Genomic DNA, 17,844 nt, shown 5'->3' with positions numbered 1-17,844 from the left:
AGGCAAGCTGATAGCATCTCCAGCCCTCAGCCTGTGTCAAATTCAGTCCCCTCTCCTCCTGTCTCCTCCCCCCTGTCTCTGAAATCTCTGGCTAGTGACCTCCTCCTCCTTCTGCCAAGACTGATCTCCCATAAGCCCTTGCTACAGTGGCAAGTCTTTCTGAAAAAGATGTGGGCGAGGCTTGTGAATTATAAAATTATGCCAGATGAAGTCATCTAAATAGATTTGAAAGACTGCCTCTTTTATATATTGAGTTAGCCAGTACATAGCATCCGCCTTACTTCACAGTATTTGCTTCAACTATTGAGTGACGGAGTATGGCTGTCTGCACAAATATTTATTGCACTACCATAAATAGATGAAAACTGTGCCAATAAAGTGCCACACCACTTTTCTTTGGTAGAAAACACCTACAAAGCTTTCCTGCAGAGCAAATTTTAAGAAAATGCCAGAAATATTCGTACATTTATGTTTTATATTTCGTTATTAAATGACCTAAAACATTGAGATTTGATTATTAATATCCTTTAAGACTACAGATTAGATAGAATCCATCATTAGTGTCCCTATGACAATACCTATCTAATACCTATCTAGATCAGATATAGGATACTAAACAGTTAGCAGAGAATGAAGGTTGACAGCTTACCTCCAGAATGGATGTTTGGATCTGAAGAATCAGCTCATGGCCCTTGACCTGTCTGACACAGATCTTGCAGGACAACTGTGTGGTAGCTGGCGTATATCGCTCCAGGGAAAAGGCACAGTGCAGTGGCTGCTGGTTACTGCACCAGACACGGGAGAAAGGAACCTCCTGCAGAATAAACATAGAAACATTAGTCTGGTAGACAGTAGTGTGTCAGTAAGCTATGTACAGAATTCTGTTTTGCTTTACAGCTGATCAGAACCATGGACAGTTCCTTTTTAACGAGAATGCTGATGAGCGTTGTTGTGTACACTGATGATCAGCACCCTGGACAGTTACTTTGCATCACCTTTTTATTAGGAGGGCTTTTCCATCTCTTTTAGCCCTTTATACTCTACTTGTGCTTCTGGGTCACCATGAGCTATCAGGTTGCAAAAAGTAATGGCTATCTAAGCAGTATTAGTTATTTATTATGTATTTATTTTCAGCATTTACATGGGTCTGACATTTCGGAGAGAATATTGAACAAATAATATCAGTGATGGTACCTCAAAAAGGGGTCTTCAATCTAATGTCTCCCCTTTGACCTAAAGCCAATTTGTGTGGAAGCCAACTAACATATAAAGAAAGAGGTTTAAATACTGAAGCAACAATTGTGGATGCTGATCTGCATCCTAAGCTACTATCAGGACTGTTCCCAATCAGTAAATATTTTTATCTAAGCTTAAAGTTGTCTGACATGAAAGACATCTCAGGTACCATACTTACCTGCAGCTTCCTTAAGCATCCTTGAGGCCGCTCAGTCTCTCGCTGTCTGCCCGGGCAGCTCCTGCCAATCACAATATGAGCCGAATGCCTGGCCTGAGTCGCTCTTTATCAAGCATGTGAGCTGCATGTGATCTCCTGCAGCTGGGAGCATTGTGCACTTGCGCAGTGCTACTGCACAGGCACAGAACACTCCCCCGGACAAGAGCGCAGCAGGGGAGCACACCTGGCCAAGCTGCACATGCACAACAAAATAATCAAAAATATATCAGCGCTCAAGTGCAAATCACAATCCAGACAACAGCTAAAAGTCCAGCAATTCCAGCAATGCTTTAAAAAAAACTTCAATCAAATACTTCAGCGCTGTTCCTTAGTGAAAAGCCTTCCACCATCACCAATGAATTCAAAGATCACGCTTACCAGAGGGGCATAGACCTTATTACAGGGTCTATGTGTCGCTTAAATGGGCCTGCAGCTGGTCTCTCTCCTGCTTGGCCTCCCCCACATTGGCATGCAATGTATCCGTCTCCGCACAGCAGATTCCAGCAGTTTAAAGTAGATTAAAAATATAATAAAACAAATCTAAGTGTATCTCTCTTATATCGCAATGGTTTAATATTCATAAATTCCAGAAAAGTTAAATACTCACATAATAAAAATACTCACATATGGGCCCTTTTTACAGGGACCCAAATGAATAAACAGCATTTCAATAAAATGCAGAGTGCCGTCCAACCCAACAGCAAATAACGCCACGCTCGACCAGTTTCACTTTGTCTAGTTTCATCAGGAGCATCAGAACATGCACAACAAAGCCCAACAAAGCATGACTTGGCTAGGCTTTTGGATGGAATTGCAGGAGGCAGGAGCCTACTGGGAAGACAGCAAGGGACTGAGCAGCCTCAAGGGGGCTTAAGGAAGCTTCAGGTAAGTATAGAACCTCAGATTGCTTTCATCTCAGGTTCACTTTGAGACAATAGGTGAAGCTTAGGGTTATAATTAGTGGTGGGCTTTAGAGCAGTTTAGTGTTGAGTTTGTAATAAGATGTGTGCATAGTAGAGCCATGTTTATATGCAAAGTAAGTTTTACTTAGTACTGCTTAACGTTTTGCATGATGGGAACTAGTATCCATGCTGCCAGTATTCTGCTATTCTATATTTTAAGTGTACTATTTTTTGCTGGATACATTCTTAGTAAAATACTGTATATTGCATATATCAGAGAACGCTAACCAAATTCATATGATGAGCCATATTCAAGAATAACAATAGATGGTTACTAGTGATCTACATCAAGCCCAAAAATGTAGAGCTTAAGAAATAGTTAAGATGACCTAAACATCATAGTGAGGTTATTCACTTTTGATTAGCATACTGTGCTTGAGTTACAAAACTGCATCAAAATGGCCATGTGCGGGCAGTTTGTGGCAAATGCACTAGTACTGATGCCAGTTACATAACATATGCTGCACAAATAGCATAACTTGTGTTACCTTAGCAAAATGCACATTGTTAGTATATCGCACGTTATACTACTTGCAACTAGAAATATACTCCTTATCTAGGTAATGCAAGATGCACTATCTGCACAACATGTGCTACATAACTGGCATCAGTTGCACAACATTTCCCCATTGTTCCTAAAAAGTATATACAGTAACAGCTATGGTTTCAGAAAAGACATTCATTTCATGAGAGACTCTAAAGACATAACTTAGTTATAACAGTATTGAGAACCCTGACATAGATAAGAAACAGGGATGAGCAGAAACAACGCCAGTGCGAATTTATGCATTGTAGTTCCCATCTATGCATCGTAGTTCGTAGGTGAAGTTTCAAAACTAAGCTTACAAATTTACGCGTAGCGAAGTACCGCTACGCGTAGCTTACGCCCACTATGTGTAGTTAACATGTGTATTGCGTAGTGAACTACGATGCGTTACTCGTGTCTAATTTTCCACGTTGCGATTGTATGCTTACAAATTTATTGTATAAGCATTTAAAAAGAAATTAATGCGTAACATTTTCTGCATGCGGGTATAAGCATCTGCATACACTACGCTTCGCACTACGCGTAATTGCATATTTTAATACGTAGTCTACGAAATGCATACAAAGCAAATATTTGATTTCGAAGCCGTAGTTTGGCAAAGCGTAATTGTGTAAAACTACGCGTATTTCCAGCATAGCGAAGTTGACTGACTACGACCATCCCTGATGGGAACTAGTATCCATGCTGCCAGTATTCTGCTATTCTATATTTTAAGTGTACTATTTTTTGCTGGATACATTCTTAGTAAAATACTGTATATTGCATATATCAGAGAACGCTAACCAAATTCATATGATGAGCTATATTCAAGAATAACAATAGATGATTACTAGTGATCTACATCAAGCCCAAAAATGTAGAGCTTAAGAAATAGTTAAGATGACCTAAACATCATAGTGAGGCTATTCACTTTTGATTAGCATACTGTGCTTGAGTTACAAAACTGCATCAAAATGGCCATGTGCGGGCAGTATGTGGCAAATGCACTAGTACTGATGCCAGTTACATAACATATGCTGCACAAATAGCATAACTTGTGTTACCTTAGCAACATGCACATTGTTAGTATACTGCACGTTATACTACTTGCAACTAGAAATATACTCCTTATCTAGGTAATGCAAGATGCACTATCTGCACAACATGTACTACATAACTGGCATCAGTTGCACAAAGTGTCCCATTGTGCCTAAAAAGTATATACAGTAACAGCTATGGTTTCAAAAAAGACATTCATTTCATGAAAGACTCTAAAGACATAACTTAGTTATAACAGCATTGAAAACCCTGACATAGATAAGAAACAGGGATGAGCAGAAACTACACCAGTGCAAATTTACGCATCGTAGTTCGCATCTACGCATCATAGTTCGTAGGTGAAGTTTCAAAGCTACGCTTACGAAATTACGCGTAGCGAAGTACAGCTACATGTAGCTTACGCCCACTATGCATAGTTAACGTGTATTGCGTAGTAAACTACGAATGAGTTACGCGCGTCTAAGTTTCCGCGTGCGATTGTATGCTTACAAATTTACGCATTGGAAAGGGGAATGTACACATAGAAGAGTTCCCGGTGTAAGCAAGGTATTAATGCATAAAATTTTCTGCATACGGGCATAAGCATCAGCATACACTACGCTTCGCACTAAGCGTAATTGCGTATTTGAACGCGTAGTCTACGAAATGCATACAAAGCGAATATTTGATTTCGAAGCCGTAGATTGGCGAAGCGTAATTGCGTAAAACTACGTGTAGTTCCAGCGTAGCAAAGTTGGCTGACTACGACCATCCCTGATAATAAATTATATATACTCTGTATATATTTTTTCCTGGTGCAGGGGGGTTGTCAGGATGTTTTTTTATGTAATATCTAACTTTTACTTATGCAGAATAACAATGTTTGTAAATACGAATTGTGAGCTAAGCTTCTAGAATCTTAAGTTTCATTCAGATTTCAGTTAATTCACTAAAATGTATATTTTTAGGCCTCAAGATCATATTCATATTTTAAAACTTTTCCGTGACGCCATGGTCTTTTTGCTCTGCTATACTATGTCTACATGATACAACTTTTGATTCATATTCTCTTTTATTCCTTAATGATGAGCATGATTTTACTGAAACCAAGAGAAAGACTGGTTCATCTGACTCCATAAATACCTTTTTTGTTAATAGTTCAAAGTAATGTCAAGGTCAAAGGTCTGACGTTAGGAACTTTCACAGTATAAAAGTGTTAGAATTCATTTGTATCCAGCTGCCAGTCAATGCTTAGCTGAGGTTCACAGGAACTCTGCATTTCCTTATTTTCATGGGAACATCAAGAGATAAATCCAAAGTAGGTATTTTAGGTATTTTCAAAGTATATTTATCTTTAAATTTTAATCCAAGATCTCTTTTTATGATAAATGTCAAATCTACATGATTTTCATCATAGCCAGCTTCTGATGTTTGACATGTGCAGTCACAAAGGTCACCAAGACTAGCCAACGCTCACACGCTCTCCAAAATATACAATGGTAGGAGCATAGATACAAAGCTATGTGCTCTAGTGCAGATAATATATAGCAACCACATGATACAATCCACCAAAACTGGCTTTCCAATGACAGCCAATGTGTGACATAAGAAGAGAAAAAGCAATAGTTGGTTAATGATTACATTAATAATGACTGGTCTAATGACTGGAGGAGGGGCCCATTCTAATCCCTTAGGGTCCAGATTCCTTGTGTGATGACAACCTCTGCATCCCCTACTGCTACACCACAGTGGAGAAGGCAACATGGTACCCATCAACACTTTACAGCATGACAGAACTTTTCTAGGGCTGGCCACACATGGAAGTAGGCAGTAGGCAGATTGGTCATCGTTTTGATCTGAGATTATTGTACCAGCAGGGATTCTATTCTTTATCTTACAAGTAAAACACATTTTTCCCAATAAATTAATTCGTTTGGAAATATCTTTTATATGGAGGCTAAGAAGGTTCTGTGAGCCCCCCTCCAGCATCGCAGGCTATAACGTGGACAGCTCAAGTCTGTTACTCCAGCAGAAGACCTGCAAATGTATGGAGTGTGTGCTACAGTGCTGCCTCTTGAGCTGTCCACAGTATAGCCTGTGATGCTAGAGGGGGCCTCACAGCACCTCGGAGCTAGCAAAACAAACATTATCAGTGTGCATGGGAAGCTGGAAAATGCCACTACTTATTACCTCAGCCGCGGAGGGGAGGTAATAAATGTCTAGAGCTGCTATTTCAACTGTTCTCCCCCGCATATGAATGAGATGTCGTGTCAGTAAGATAACACCTGACGCACTGCACAGAGATCATTGATATGTAATGTGTCTCTCCTTATAACCTCATACAAGCCATTTTTGGTTTTTTTTTACAGACAAACCTCTGGCAGATGTTAGTTATTTATATGACTGAAAATCTTTCATTTTGCCATAGTGCCCTTTTAAGGAAATCATTTACAATGCAACTGGTGATCAGAGTTCAGGAAGTTGCTGTTCACCATAATTGTGATGATCAACGGATCCGTATAAAGGTGCCCACTATTGACATAATCTTAATTGTACGATGTTACCAAATCTATGTAGTGGAAGGGTAAACTTTGTGAATATACTTTCAATAGTTACTTTAGGTAATTCCTTATATTACATAAAAATGGTAAGATTGTGCAATCAACATTGCATAATTGGTGGGTACCTTAAAGAGAAACTCCAACCTAGAATTGAACTTTTTCCCAATCAGTAGCTGATACCCCTTTTTACATGAGAAATATAATGATTTTCACAAACAGACCATCAGGGGGCGCTGTATGACTGATTTTGTGCTGAAACCCCTCCCACAAGAAGCTCTGAGTACCGCGGTACTCTGGGCAAACTGCCACAATGTAACAAAGTTCACAAACAGGAATTAGCTGTTTACAGCTGTCTCTAACAGCCAAAACAGCTAGGAGCAGCTACATAACCTGCCCACAGTAAAAATGTCACCATGTAATAAATGTCAGAATGTAAATCGGGGAGAGGAAAGATTTTACAATGAGCAAACACTGACTAAATCATTTATACATAATTATTGTAAAAATGAAGCACTTTTTTACTACATTATTTTCACTGGAGTTCCTCTTTAAAAGTGCCATTATTTCTGCAGCAATAACAGCACTTTTTGGCAGTTACCTGATGGCCATGTTGTTTATTTTTTTTTTAAATGCAACAATAAAGTAGGCAATATATGATGGTCCAAATAAAGTTGCTATCTGTTTTATTTTACAGAAGGCACCATGAATCCAAAGGCCAGCCCTGGCTGCTATGATAAAACATAATATTACAGATATGTTTGCTTCTTACTGCAGAACATCATAATGTTATATAGATTTTCCCACATCAAAATCCTCCTTTAGGGTATGTGTAAATCAATACTTTCTAAGCATATGTATACCGGTTGTGTCTACTCTTTGCTAAGGGGTAGAAACTGTGATAAAACTCAATGCACAGCATAGTACAGCGCAAGCAATGGGAAAAAGGTAAAAATAAAGTCTAACAGTAAGATCGCCAAGAAGCTATACTACTCCAAACTATAACCTTCACCACTTACCCCCAATTCTTTATAATAATCATTACCCATGTGTTCAACACGCATGCCACAGAGCAGAGCACGCCCATGTCCCCACCACAGAGCGCGCCCACGCCCCTATCTCCTCTCTTCTTCCCCTAACGCAGGAGGTCATTACAGCAGCAGCTGTAATGCCCATGTGCGGCACTGAGTCCATACCATATTACAACTGCCTATTAGTATATAAGATTGTATTACATCTTCACAGGGTGCACAACCACTATTGCAGCTTTTGATAATACTCAAAGGCCTTTCTGTACAAGTGATAAAGAGTTTGATTGACATCAGTGATGATTAGCTGAAAAGAACTCCATGTTTTAGCACAATGGCTTCAATTCATCAAAGGGTGTTCGATAACAAAATCCCAGTCCTTAAAATACCGCATTCGGTATTTTACACTTCACTGTGCTAATTCATCAATATTTTCACACATGTGGTAGATGTTCGGTAAGTTACCGAAGAGGTCCGTGCAGTGAGGGCATTACAATAGGAAAGAGGCAGCACCGACATCCCTATACATGTGCCTTTTATATTTGTTGTGCTGCCTCTGCTCTTGCTGAATCTGTCTCATTAGTCTTAAGTTTCTATTTACTTGCCACAGCTTAGATGAACTGCTGAGAAACATTACACATTCCCTGCTTAGGTCATTTTGCCATGAGCTCCCACTTGCATCCCTGCATATTTAAACAGGCACTCAAGGGGTTACACTACCGAAGGGTGCCTAGAAAAGAAGGGTGCCTGGAAAATAACTTTAATTCTTTTCTCTCCCCTGGCTGCCTGGGGGGTGGGGGGGGGGGGGGGGGGGTCTGTTCCACCCGAGAAGCCTGGCCAACCTATCAGCAGCACTTGCAGGGGACAGGGGAGGTTTCTATGGTCCTGTCACACACGGAGAAGGCATTCCAAGCTCCTTATCGACAGGGGAGAGCTGGAGATAAACACCGCACATGTTATCGAATGCTGTGAGCTTGATGAATTAACATTTGCTGACATTTTACTGACATGTGTTGAGGTAATCACTTAACAAGTCAGTAATTTATCTCTCTGCACAGGAATGTCTGCCTCTCATGCGGTAACTGCTTTGATGAATTAACATTTTACTAAGTGCTCCGTAAAGTCAGCTGTTTTCAGCATTACCGAATGCGGTAATGCTTGATGAATTGAAGCCAATGACACTTTAATAAGATTTCCAGAAAACAATATTTTAACAATATATAACTGCAGATTGCGATATTTATAAAGTGGTGATTACATTTTCTAAGTTGCCAGACAACATTCACAACTTTCCCACTAGTCTGCTGCAGAATGCCGCTTTCAAAAGTAGTGAACTGAACCGGCGCTGTCCAACACTTTTTCAAAAGTCTAGGCACAAGTTTGGGTACATTTCTATTTGAGCTCCATACACCTTTCTTAGGGCCCTTTCACACGAGCAATTGATAGGCAGTGAAAAGACCGTCAAACTCTTACAACAGCTTGTTGCTGCCTGGTAACTGCTTGCTGCTACCTGGTAACTGCTTGCTGCTACCTGGTAACTGCTCACTGCTGCCTGGTAACTACTCACTGAGCACGCAGTTCAGCTGACCATGCAAAAGGGCCCTTAGGCCTCTTTTCCACAAACAGTTGAAATTGTTGTCTGCCAAGCAGTTCAGCCGCCTGACTGCCATGCACAAGCACCGTTCAGCTGCAACGACATGCACATCTGACACACAGTAGCATTACCCCATGGCAAAAAATGTCCCATGTCACGTCTGAGCATGACAACTGCCATGCTCAGATGCAACTACCTGAACGGGTCACCTGTACATGACCTCTTCATCACTGGAGCCGATTGCTGGGGAAAGGAGGAGCTGACAGGTGGTCAACTCACCACAGTCAGCTACTCATGGGAAAGAGACCTAAGAGTAAGGAACCCAGTACACAATTCTGAAGGTGTAGCCATACATAGGTCTTTTTTTGTGGCAGAGTCAGTCATTGGGATCAAATATGTCAGTAACGCATGGCCCTACCAAGCCATAAACATCCAATTGCTTTCAGGCAGAGTTTGACCATGTAAATGAATGCAATCAGTTTTTGTAAATTTTGTAGCAATTTGTTCAACATCTTTATAATTTCAAATTACAATGGTCAGCTTAAAACTAGCCTAGCCAAAGTACAATCAATTATTTTTCAAATTTCTGATAAAATCTGATCATGATTGCGTACTGAAATAGGATACATCAATCACTATTCCTAGATCACAATCACTATTCCTAGATCAATTTTAGTTTTGAAGGTGATCAATCATTTATATAATTTAGCTACTTTTGACATGCATGATTAACATATTTAAGAAGATAATATATAAAATGCAATAAAATTATAGAAATGATCCTGTCTGGCCAAGGAACTAAGAGTCAACACCAGCAATGCGGTGCATCTGCTACAAGAGCACTATTCTATAGTTTCCTTGCAATTAAAGTTAAAAATGCACAACCAACCCTGAATACATAAAAAAAAAGGTTTGCCTAGCCCAACACTTTCTATTTCCTTTAGCTGTTGGAGACCTCATTATAACATGAATTAAAATAAAACAATTTCCCAAAATACACCAAGAACCCGTGCCTGTGCCACATTCTGTCTTCTCCTATTAGTGAGTATATATTTCTCACAAGCAAATGGCTTTTCACAGCATAAAACAATGCTGATTACATTGGGAACATGTCCTAATTACACTTCGACTGGCATTCCATTCGCAGCTAATGCTCTCTGCTTTATTATTGCTATTTCTACACTAAACTTGAGATTAATACCTTGAGTGTTAGTTGACTAGTAAAGCAACATTATGCTTGTTTTTTTTTCTGTTGATAGGCTCTTAATAAAGAACTAGCTTTACATGTTGCTCTTGCAGGGGCATTCTGCCATTTGCCATGTTATTGCGACCAACCGCCAGCATAAATGACTTGCCGTCGCAATCATTATGAAGGTAATCTTTCCTGGTCCTATTTAGACCACTACAGTTACAAACATAATGTTGCTTTGAGCCACTATTAACTCTTTAACCTCCCTGGCGGTAAGCCCGAGCTGAGCTCGGGCTATGCCGCGCAGGAGGATTTCTCCGGCTCTACTGGGGCCAATCGCCCCATTCAAAGTGCTGTGCGTGCAGCCAGCACTTTGCTAGCCGCGCGCACAGCTTGATCGCCGCCGCTCTGCGGCGATCGGCCGCACGCAGCGGCGAAAAAGCCCTCCCCCCCCCCCCCCCGCCAGAGCCCTGCGCTGCCCGGACCAATGAGTTCCGGGCAGCGCTATGGGCTGGATCGGGTGCGCCTGACGTCAGGACGTCGGCTGACGTCCATGACGTCATCCCGATCGTCGCCATGGCGACAGGAGAAGCCAAACAGGGGAACGCATTATATACGCGCTCCCCTGTTTGCTATTAGTGCCGGCGACGATCACACTAGAGGGACACATGCGCCCTCTAGTGGTGTTTCATGTAGCTACCACTCTGGTAGCTTTACATGAAACAAAAGGATAAATTAACCGCCAGGGAGGTTAATGTGAAAAAAGACATATTTGTATTTACTAGACAAAGAATTCACTGCCATTTTTCTTTCTTTTTTTTTTCAGATCAAATGTTCAGATCAAATGTTTACTCACTTAAAATGTAGCTCCATTTCTTTGACAAACAAAAAAACAAAGAAACCCAACTATTTTCTACAGGGTAAGTATAAACATTGTTAATGTCTTATGACATGTTAGAAGCGTGGGGTTTTATCAGACACCAATGCGTGTTTATATTATTATTTTTTTATACATAAACTGTATTTATATAGCGCTACCATTTGTGTGAAAATACATTTGTCCACAGTAGCACAATGTAAAAGCTTTGTTGTTGGAAAAAAATGGGGGGGGGGGGAATCAATTGTGTCCTGAGTTGCACAGCCCTGCAGCAAGCCCCTACAGCTGCAGCATCCTAATGTGCAAAAAAACAGCCTGGCCATGGGGGGAGGGGCGGGGGGGGGGGGTTAAAGCCTGTGGTCCTTAAGTAGCTAAAAAAAATTCTATTAAGTTTTTGCGAATGCAGGTTTATGCACCGTTTACTGTTTTTTTCTCTCTTTTTTTCCTATAAGTCACTTTGAGTTTAGTTTAGACAGAAGCTTGAAATTCACAGGGTAAATTATAATAAATGAATGTTTAGGTTCAAAAGGCTATTTTTGGAATGGTTGTGGAAGGCTACTTTAAAATGAAGATGTTTAAATACAATTACTTTGATAGGTGTGAAGTGACATACCGCTATCTAATCTTTACATTCAGAGGCATAGCTACAACACCATGTGACCCAGTGAAGTTTTTACACTGGCCCCACCCCAGCACTGCATGGATAATAAAGACATAATACAGACCACCATCACTGGCTCTCCAATGACAGCCACTATGTGAGAGGTGTAGAAGGCAAGGAATCATTTGGTAATGATGATTGTTTAATGCACCTATGGAGATGATCACTACCACTACAGCATCAATAGAGAGCTAATGCATTAAATGGTGTAGGGCCCCATGTGGGCTCCTCAAGTCCAGGCCAGGGCCCCTGGTGCAGTCATGCAGTGGCACCCTCTGCACCCCCTATTGCTACACCACTGCTTACATTCACGTCTAGTTATTCTGATTTTCATTAGCCTAATAATCCGAATATAATACATTTAAAAATAATGTAACAGCTGATTTGTTACAATTTTGAAATATTGTGACAGCTCAGGGTCTTTCATGTGCTGTCACTTTAAACAGTTTTGGCTTAGTTCATTATAGTGGCGTTAGGGTAGAAATAATTATTGGTAACATTGCCTTAGACATAATAATACATTGCTTTCCATTATGTTACAATGATTCACTGGACTGGAACAGGCTCAAATCTATCTGCGGATAGGTTACAGGTCCCTTTTGTGTTATTCAACATGTAAATGAGACCAGGTGTCAAATCAAGTACTTTATGCTAGCATTAAGTTGTGATGGGCTGCAGGCGTTTCTTGTCTCTTTTACCAAGATTCACTGAAGCAGCAGAAATTGGTGCTGCATGTGCCCAAAGCAGCACAGAATTCACAGGTGGATAGAACTGAAGCAACACAGTTTTCCTTTATCACATTTATTCACTGAACTTAAAAAGTGATTCCTATTCACTTTCTTCATTAAGCATACCATTTAACGCAGTCCAATGATAAAGACATCAAGTTTTCAAAAAATAAATTAACTCAAAAATGTGTATATGCTCATTTAGCAGTCAAGGTTAGATCTGTATTTTTGTTCACTCTGCAGGCCATCTGTTTATGCTGTTCTGTGTGTCCCCCAACTACATAGCACATTATTTTATTTACAACTCATTGTCTCTGCATTGTTTTTTTTTTCATGTCAGATAGATCGTTATTGAATGTAATGGTCTTAATAACACATAAAATGTACAACAGGTGGCTGAGCAAAGGATTGACATATTGTACCTTTCAAAGACTAACATTTAAAACATGAACACACCACAACATAATGTTTTTGATGTCCACTTTTAACAGCATTTAACAGAAGGAAATGATTCAAGACAAATAGCATTGATATTGCACTTTTCTCCTGGCAGATTTAAAGTACCAAAGCTGCAGCCACTAGGGCACGCTCAGTAGGCACTAGCAGTAGTGGAGAGTCTAGCCCAAGGACTCCTTACTTACTTATGCCAGCCTACTGAACAGGAAAAGATGAGATTTGAACCCAGGTCTCCTGTGTCAGAGGCAGAGCTTTTAACCAATACACCATCCAGCCACTGCCTACAGCAGTGATCTGCAAACTTGGCTCGCCATCTGTTAAAGAACTACAAGTCTCACAATGCATTGCAGGAGTCTGACAGCCACAGTCATGATTCATAAAGGCAAATGCATTGTGGGACTTGTAGTTCCTTAACAGCTGGAGAGCCAAGTTTACATATCAAAATCGTATACTGTACATAATAAAATACTAGCAACTTGAGATTGTCATAAATCTTGAGTTTATAAAGGTTAGCTGAACATCATGGTGCTCTCTTATTATTGGTTGACTGAGTTGAAAAAAATAGTAATAGTTTGTTGTGGTGGTTGTAAGTAGGGATTCATGTTGCAGAGATTGTTTCCCTCCCTTTCTGTATCTGTCTGTCAAAGGTCAAATTTCTCAGAATTAGACACAAGGAAATTAAGCACTGATATTGTGTGGTAAATATTGAGTGGTGCATAGTGATAATCACGATCACTATTACAGGATGTCACCATAACGGGTTATATAAGCTGAACAAAATTCAGTTTAACTTACCTGGGGCTCCTTGCAGCCCTCTGCAGTCACCTGTGCCCTCACCGTTCTTCCAAGACCCTCCAGCGAGCATCGGCAACCCCCTCAAAGCTGGCCAGTCACGACCAGTTGGAGGCTACTGCTCATGTGCAGCCCCAAGCTGCCCGCACCCTGGTCATGCTCCCATTGCCAGGAGAATTCTGTGCACCCACAGTAGCAATTTTCCTGTACTGTGCATGTGCAGAACACTGCTGTGCATGGGGACGCAGAGATGAGGCGCATGGTCAGACAGCTTTGAAGGGATGGCTGCACCTGGCAAAAGGGTCTCAGAAGGACGGCATGGACACAGGATGACTCTAGGGGTCTGTAAGAAGCCCCAGGTAAGTTAAACTGATCTTTTCTTCTCTTAAAGCCCCATCTACACAATACGATTCTTTGGGCTATTCGATTACGATTCTATTTATGATCCGATTAAATCTGACATGTCCGATCGTGATTCAATTCGATTCATTTCGATTTGCCATTGTTTTGCAATGGCAAATCGAACTGAATTGAATCGAATCCCGATCGGACATGTTGGATTTAATCGGATCGTAAATAGAATCGTAATCGAATCGCACAAAGAATCGTATAGTGTAGATTGGGCTTTAGATTTCCTTTAAAGTCTGGTATACACATGCATTTTTTTTTGACCAATGATTGGCCACTTTTAACTCTTCCATGTAGTATAAGTGCTACCTACACAATCTGCTCATAGTATTTAATATCTGTTGGCTCTCATACTACATGGAGGTCGTAAAATTGGCCAGTGATTTGCCAGTCAAAATTGGATGTTTGTACCTGGCATTACAAAGCTGGTGAACTATCATTTTTTTCTACACTGTATCTAACCTCATTACTTCTTTACGCCTCTTTCAGCCATGACACTATGACCACCAAGTGTGCAACCTTGTGATCAGATTAAAGTCTGGGAACAATGATGGTGGTGGTGGTGGTGGAGAGGTGGTGCCCATTCATGGTTTAATAAAAAATGTTCGATTAGCCCTTTTTTTTCAACTAAAATGATCAAATCAAAAAGAATCTTTTTTTTTCAATTAAGAAAAATGAAATAAAATTATTAAATGCAGTTTAAAAATAGAGGAGGTAAAGATAAACTTATCTCTTATCTGGGAGAAAACAAAAACGTAATGGTGAAGTTAAGGACTCAAGTACCGCATAAAAAAAATATAGAAAAAAACTTCCCCTAAAACTCTGTATTTCTACATTGGTAATAAATCACATATAAATGACCTCATCGATGTGCAATCACAGTGGAAGATTTTGACACTGCTTTTTAAAATGTAAAACTCTGCAGGTGCTGGCTTTCTCTTCAGAAAGTAAGGTCTACAAATTCCACTTCCTGCCAACTGCCTGTCTACAGCGGGCTGTGCCAACATAGTGACTAACACAACTTTCACCCATCTCTCCTGCACAAATCTGAATATGGATGACGGGGGCAATACATTACAGCTAAAGAAACAAATGTGCAAACTGTTTACACCATTACCACTGCCTCCATCACTGCCCTTTGCCAACACTGTCAGCCACTTATTTTATAATGATTTGCTGAGAAATGTGTCTGGCCTCTATTTCCCTACACAGGGGGAAGGAAGCAAGTTGTGGCAATCACATTTCACTCAATATTAATTTTGACCATCATCTTGCTTCTGTACAACAACAACAACAACAACAACAACAACCTCAATGGTGCAGTTAAAGGGACCTGAGCACCACAGAAAAAGTGAACCTCCCCTAAAATCTGTATTTCTACATTGGTAATAAATCACACCTAAACTACTTCACCTATGGACTTTCAAAGTGGTTTACACGTATGCCTACTTACTGTCCATAACAATCCACTGTGTGCAGAAACTACAAATCTCACACACACACACACGTACACACACACACACACACACACACACAGACACACACACACACACATACAGACACACGCACACTCACAGACACACACACACACAGACACACACACACACACACACACACACACACGCACACACAGACACACACACACACACACACACACACGCACACACAGACACACACACACACACATAGACACACACACACACACACACACACGCACACGCACACACACACACAGTTTGGATCCTGTATATTTCTTTTGTTTCAAGTTTTCATGTAAATGACAGCTTTTATTATTTGATTGGTTTATACTCTTGACGGGAAAAAATACTTACTTTACTATGAAAGGTCAGTGTACAGTAGTCAACAAAACTCCATGCAAATAAAAGTGAAAAAAATTAGATCAAGGGTAGATGGATTTTTTTTAGATTGTCCATAAGTTGCTAAAACTGGATTTTTCTGTTTTATGGAATATTTGAGGTTTATGTGTTTGTTTTTGGATAAAGAGGATTGGAGGGGGAGGAGAGGAGGAGTTGTCTTTTGTTTAATTTGTTTTTGTTTGTTTCTTTTTTGGAGAAAAGTGTGGAGAAAATGGAGAAAGGGTTGCTTTATGGCATTATTGATAATGGTATTTGTATATTTTTTGTGAGTGCAACTCTTTTTCTTCTAATAAACTAAATTATAGTAGAAAAAAGGTGTTAAAACTGGAGTAATAGAGAAACAAGGAGGATGCTAACCATAATAACCAATTACCTATACCGTATATACTCGCATATAAGCCGACCCGCATATAAGCCGACCCCCCCACTTTTACTTAACAAACAGTAAAAAATGATTGACCCCCATATAAGCCGGGGGTAGGAAATGCTGGCCGCCTTATTCCCCTAGTGTGTCCCAGTATCGCTAGTATAGTGCCCAGTATAGCTAGTATAGTGCCCAGTATAGCTAGTATAGTGCCCAGTATAGCTAGTATAGTGCCCCAGTACAGCTAGTATAGTGCCCCAGTACAGCTAGTATAGTGCCCCAGTATAGCTAGTATAGTGCCCAGTATAGCTAGTATAGTGCCCCAGTATAGCTAGTATAGTGCTCATTATAGCTAGTATAGTGCCCATTATAGCTAGTATAGTGCCCATTATAGCTAGTATAGTGCCCAGTGCAGCTAGTATAGTGCCCCAGTATAGCTAGTATAGTGCCCAGTATAGCTAGTATAGTGCCCCAGTATAGCTAGTATAGTGTCCATTATAGCTAGTATAGTGCCCAGTGTAGCTAGTATAGTGCCCCAGTATAGCTAGTATAGTGCCCATTATAGCTAGTATAGTGCCCATTATAGGTAGTATAGTGCCCATTATAGCTAGTATAGTGCCCAGTGCAGCTAGTATAGTGCCCCAGTATAGCTAGTATAGTGCCCATTATAGCTAGTATAGTGCCCAGTGTAGCTAGTATAGTGCCCATTATCGCTAGTATAGTGCCCCAATATAGCTAGTATAGTGCCCCAGTATAGCTAGTATAGTGCCCCAGTATCGCTAGTATAGTGCCCCAGTATCGCTAGTATAGTGCCCCAGTATCGCTAGGTAGTGCCCCAGTGCCCCCCGCCTCCCCTCTCCCCCGCGGCCGCCGCTGCTTTTACCTTAGCAGGTGCCACTTCTTCTATTCCCCTCCTCTCTGGCTCCGTAGGACAGCAGCACTCTTCACGGTGGCTGCTGTGATCAGACAGGAAGCAGCGAAGAGCGCGGCTTCCTGTAGCAGCGGTTGCTATGGGAACCGCTCTCTCTCTCTCTACTGCAGCCGCCGTGAAGAGCGCTGCAGTGATTTACGGAGCCGGACAGGAGGGGAATAGAAGAAGCGGCGCCGGGCAGGTAATTGCAGCGGTAGCGGAGGTCGCAGGGGGTGCGGGGTGACAGTGCGGGGGGCTCGGATCACCATCACCAGCACCAGACTCGCATACAAGCCGACCCCCCAACTTTTGACCCCCTTTTTGGGGGTCAAAAATTCGGCTTGTATGCGAGTATATACGGTATTTGTATTTTACACTAAAAACTGATTTGCTGTTGGGGAAAAAAATAGCATAGTCAACTTC

The 17,844-nt window shown here is 40.9% G+C and overlaps 1 protein-coding gene across 1 annotated transcript in view; it reads right to left on the bottom strand.

The window, feature by feature from the left end:
* Positions 1-17,844, bottom strand: part of UNC5D (unc-5 netrin receptor D) — an 868,705-nt gene that overhangs the window by 39,844 nt on the left and 811,017 nt on the right. Inside the window, exons 14-15 of the mRNA XM_068273557.1 lie at positions 17,395-17,472; positions 650-814 (exon numbers count right to left, since the gene is read on the bottom strand). Coding sequence (XP_068129658.1) covers positions 650-814; positions 17,395-17,472 — 243 coding nt within the window. The remainder of the gene's footprint in view (positions 1-649; positions 815-17,394; positions 17,473-17,844) is intronic.

This window comes from Hyperolius riggenbachi, chromosome 3, assembly GCF_040937935.1.
Source record: "Hyperolius riggenbachi isolate aHypRig1 chromosome 3, aHypRig1.pri, whole genome shotgun sequence".
NCBI classification, from domain to species: domain Eukaryota; kingdom Metazoa; phylum Chordata; class Amphibia; order Anura; family Hyperoliidae; genus Hyperolius; species Hyperolius riggenbachi.
The sequence above is the reverse complement of the archived record's forward strand: the minus strand, read 5'-3'. Positions and strand labels throughout refer to the sequence as shown.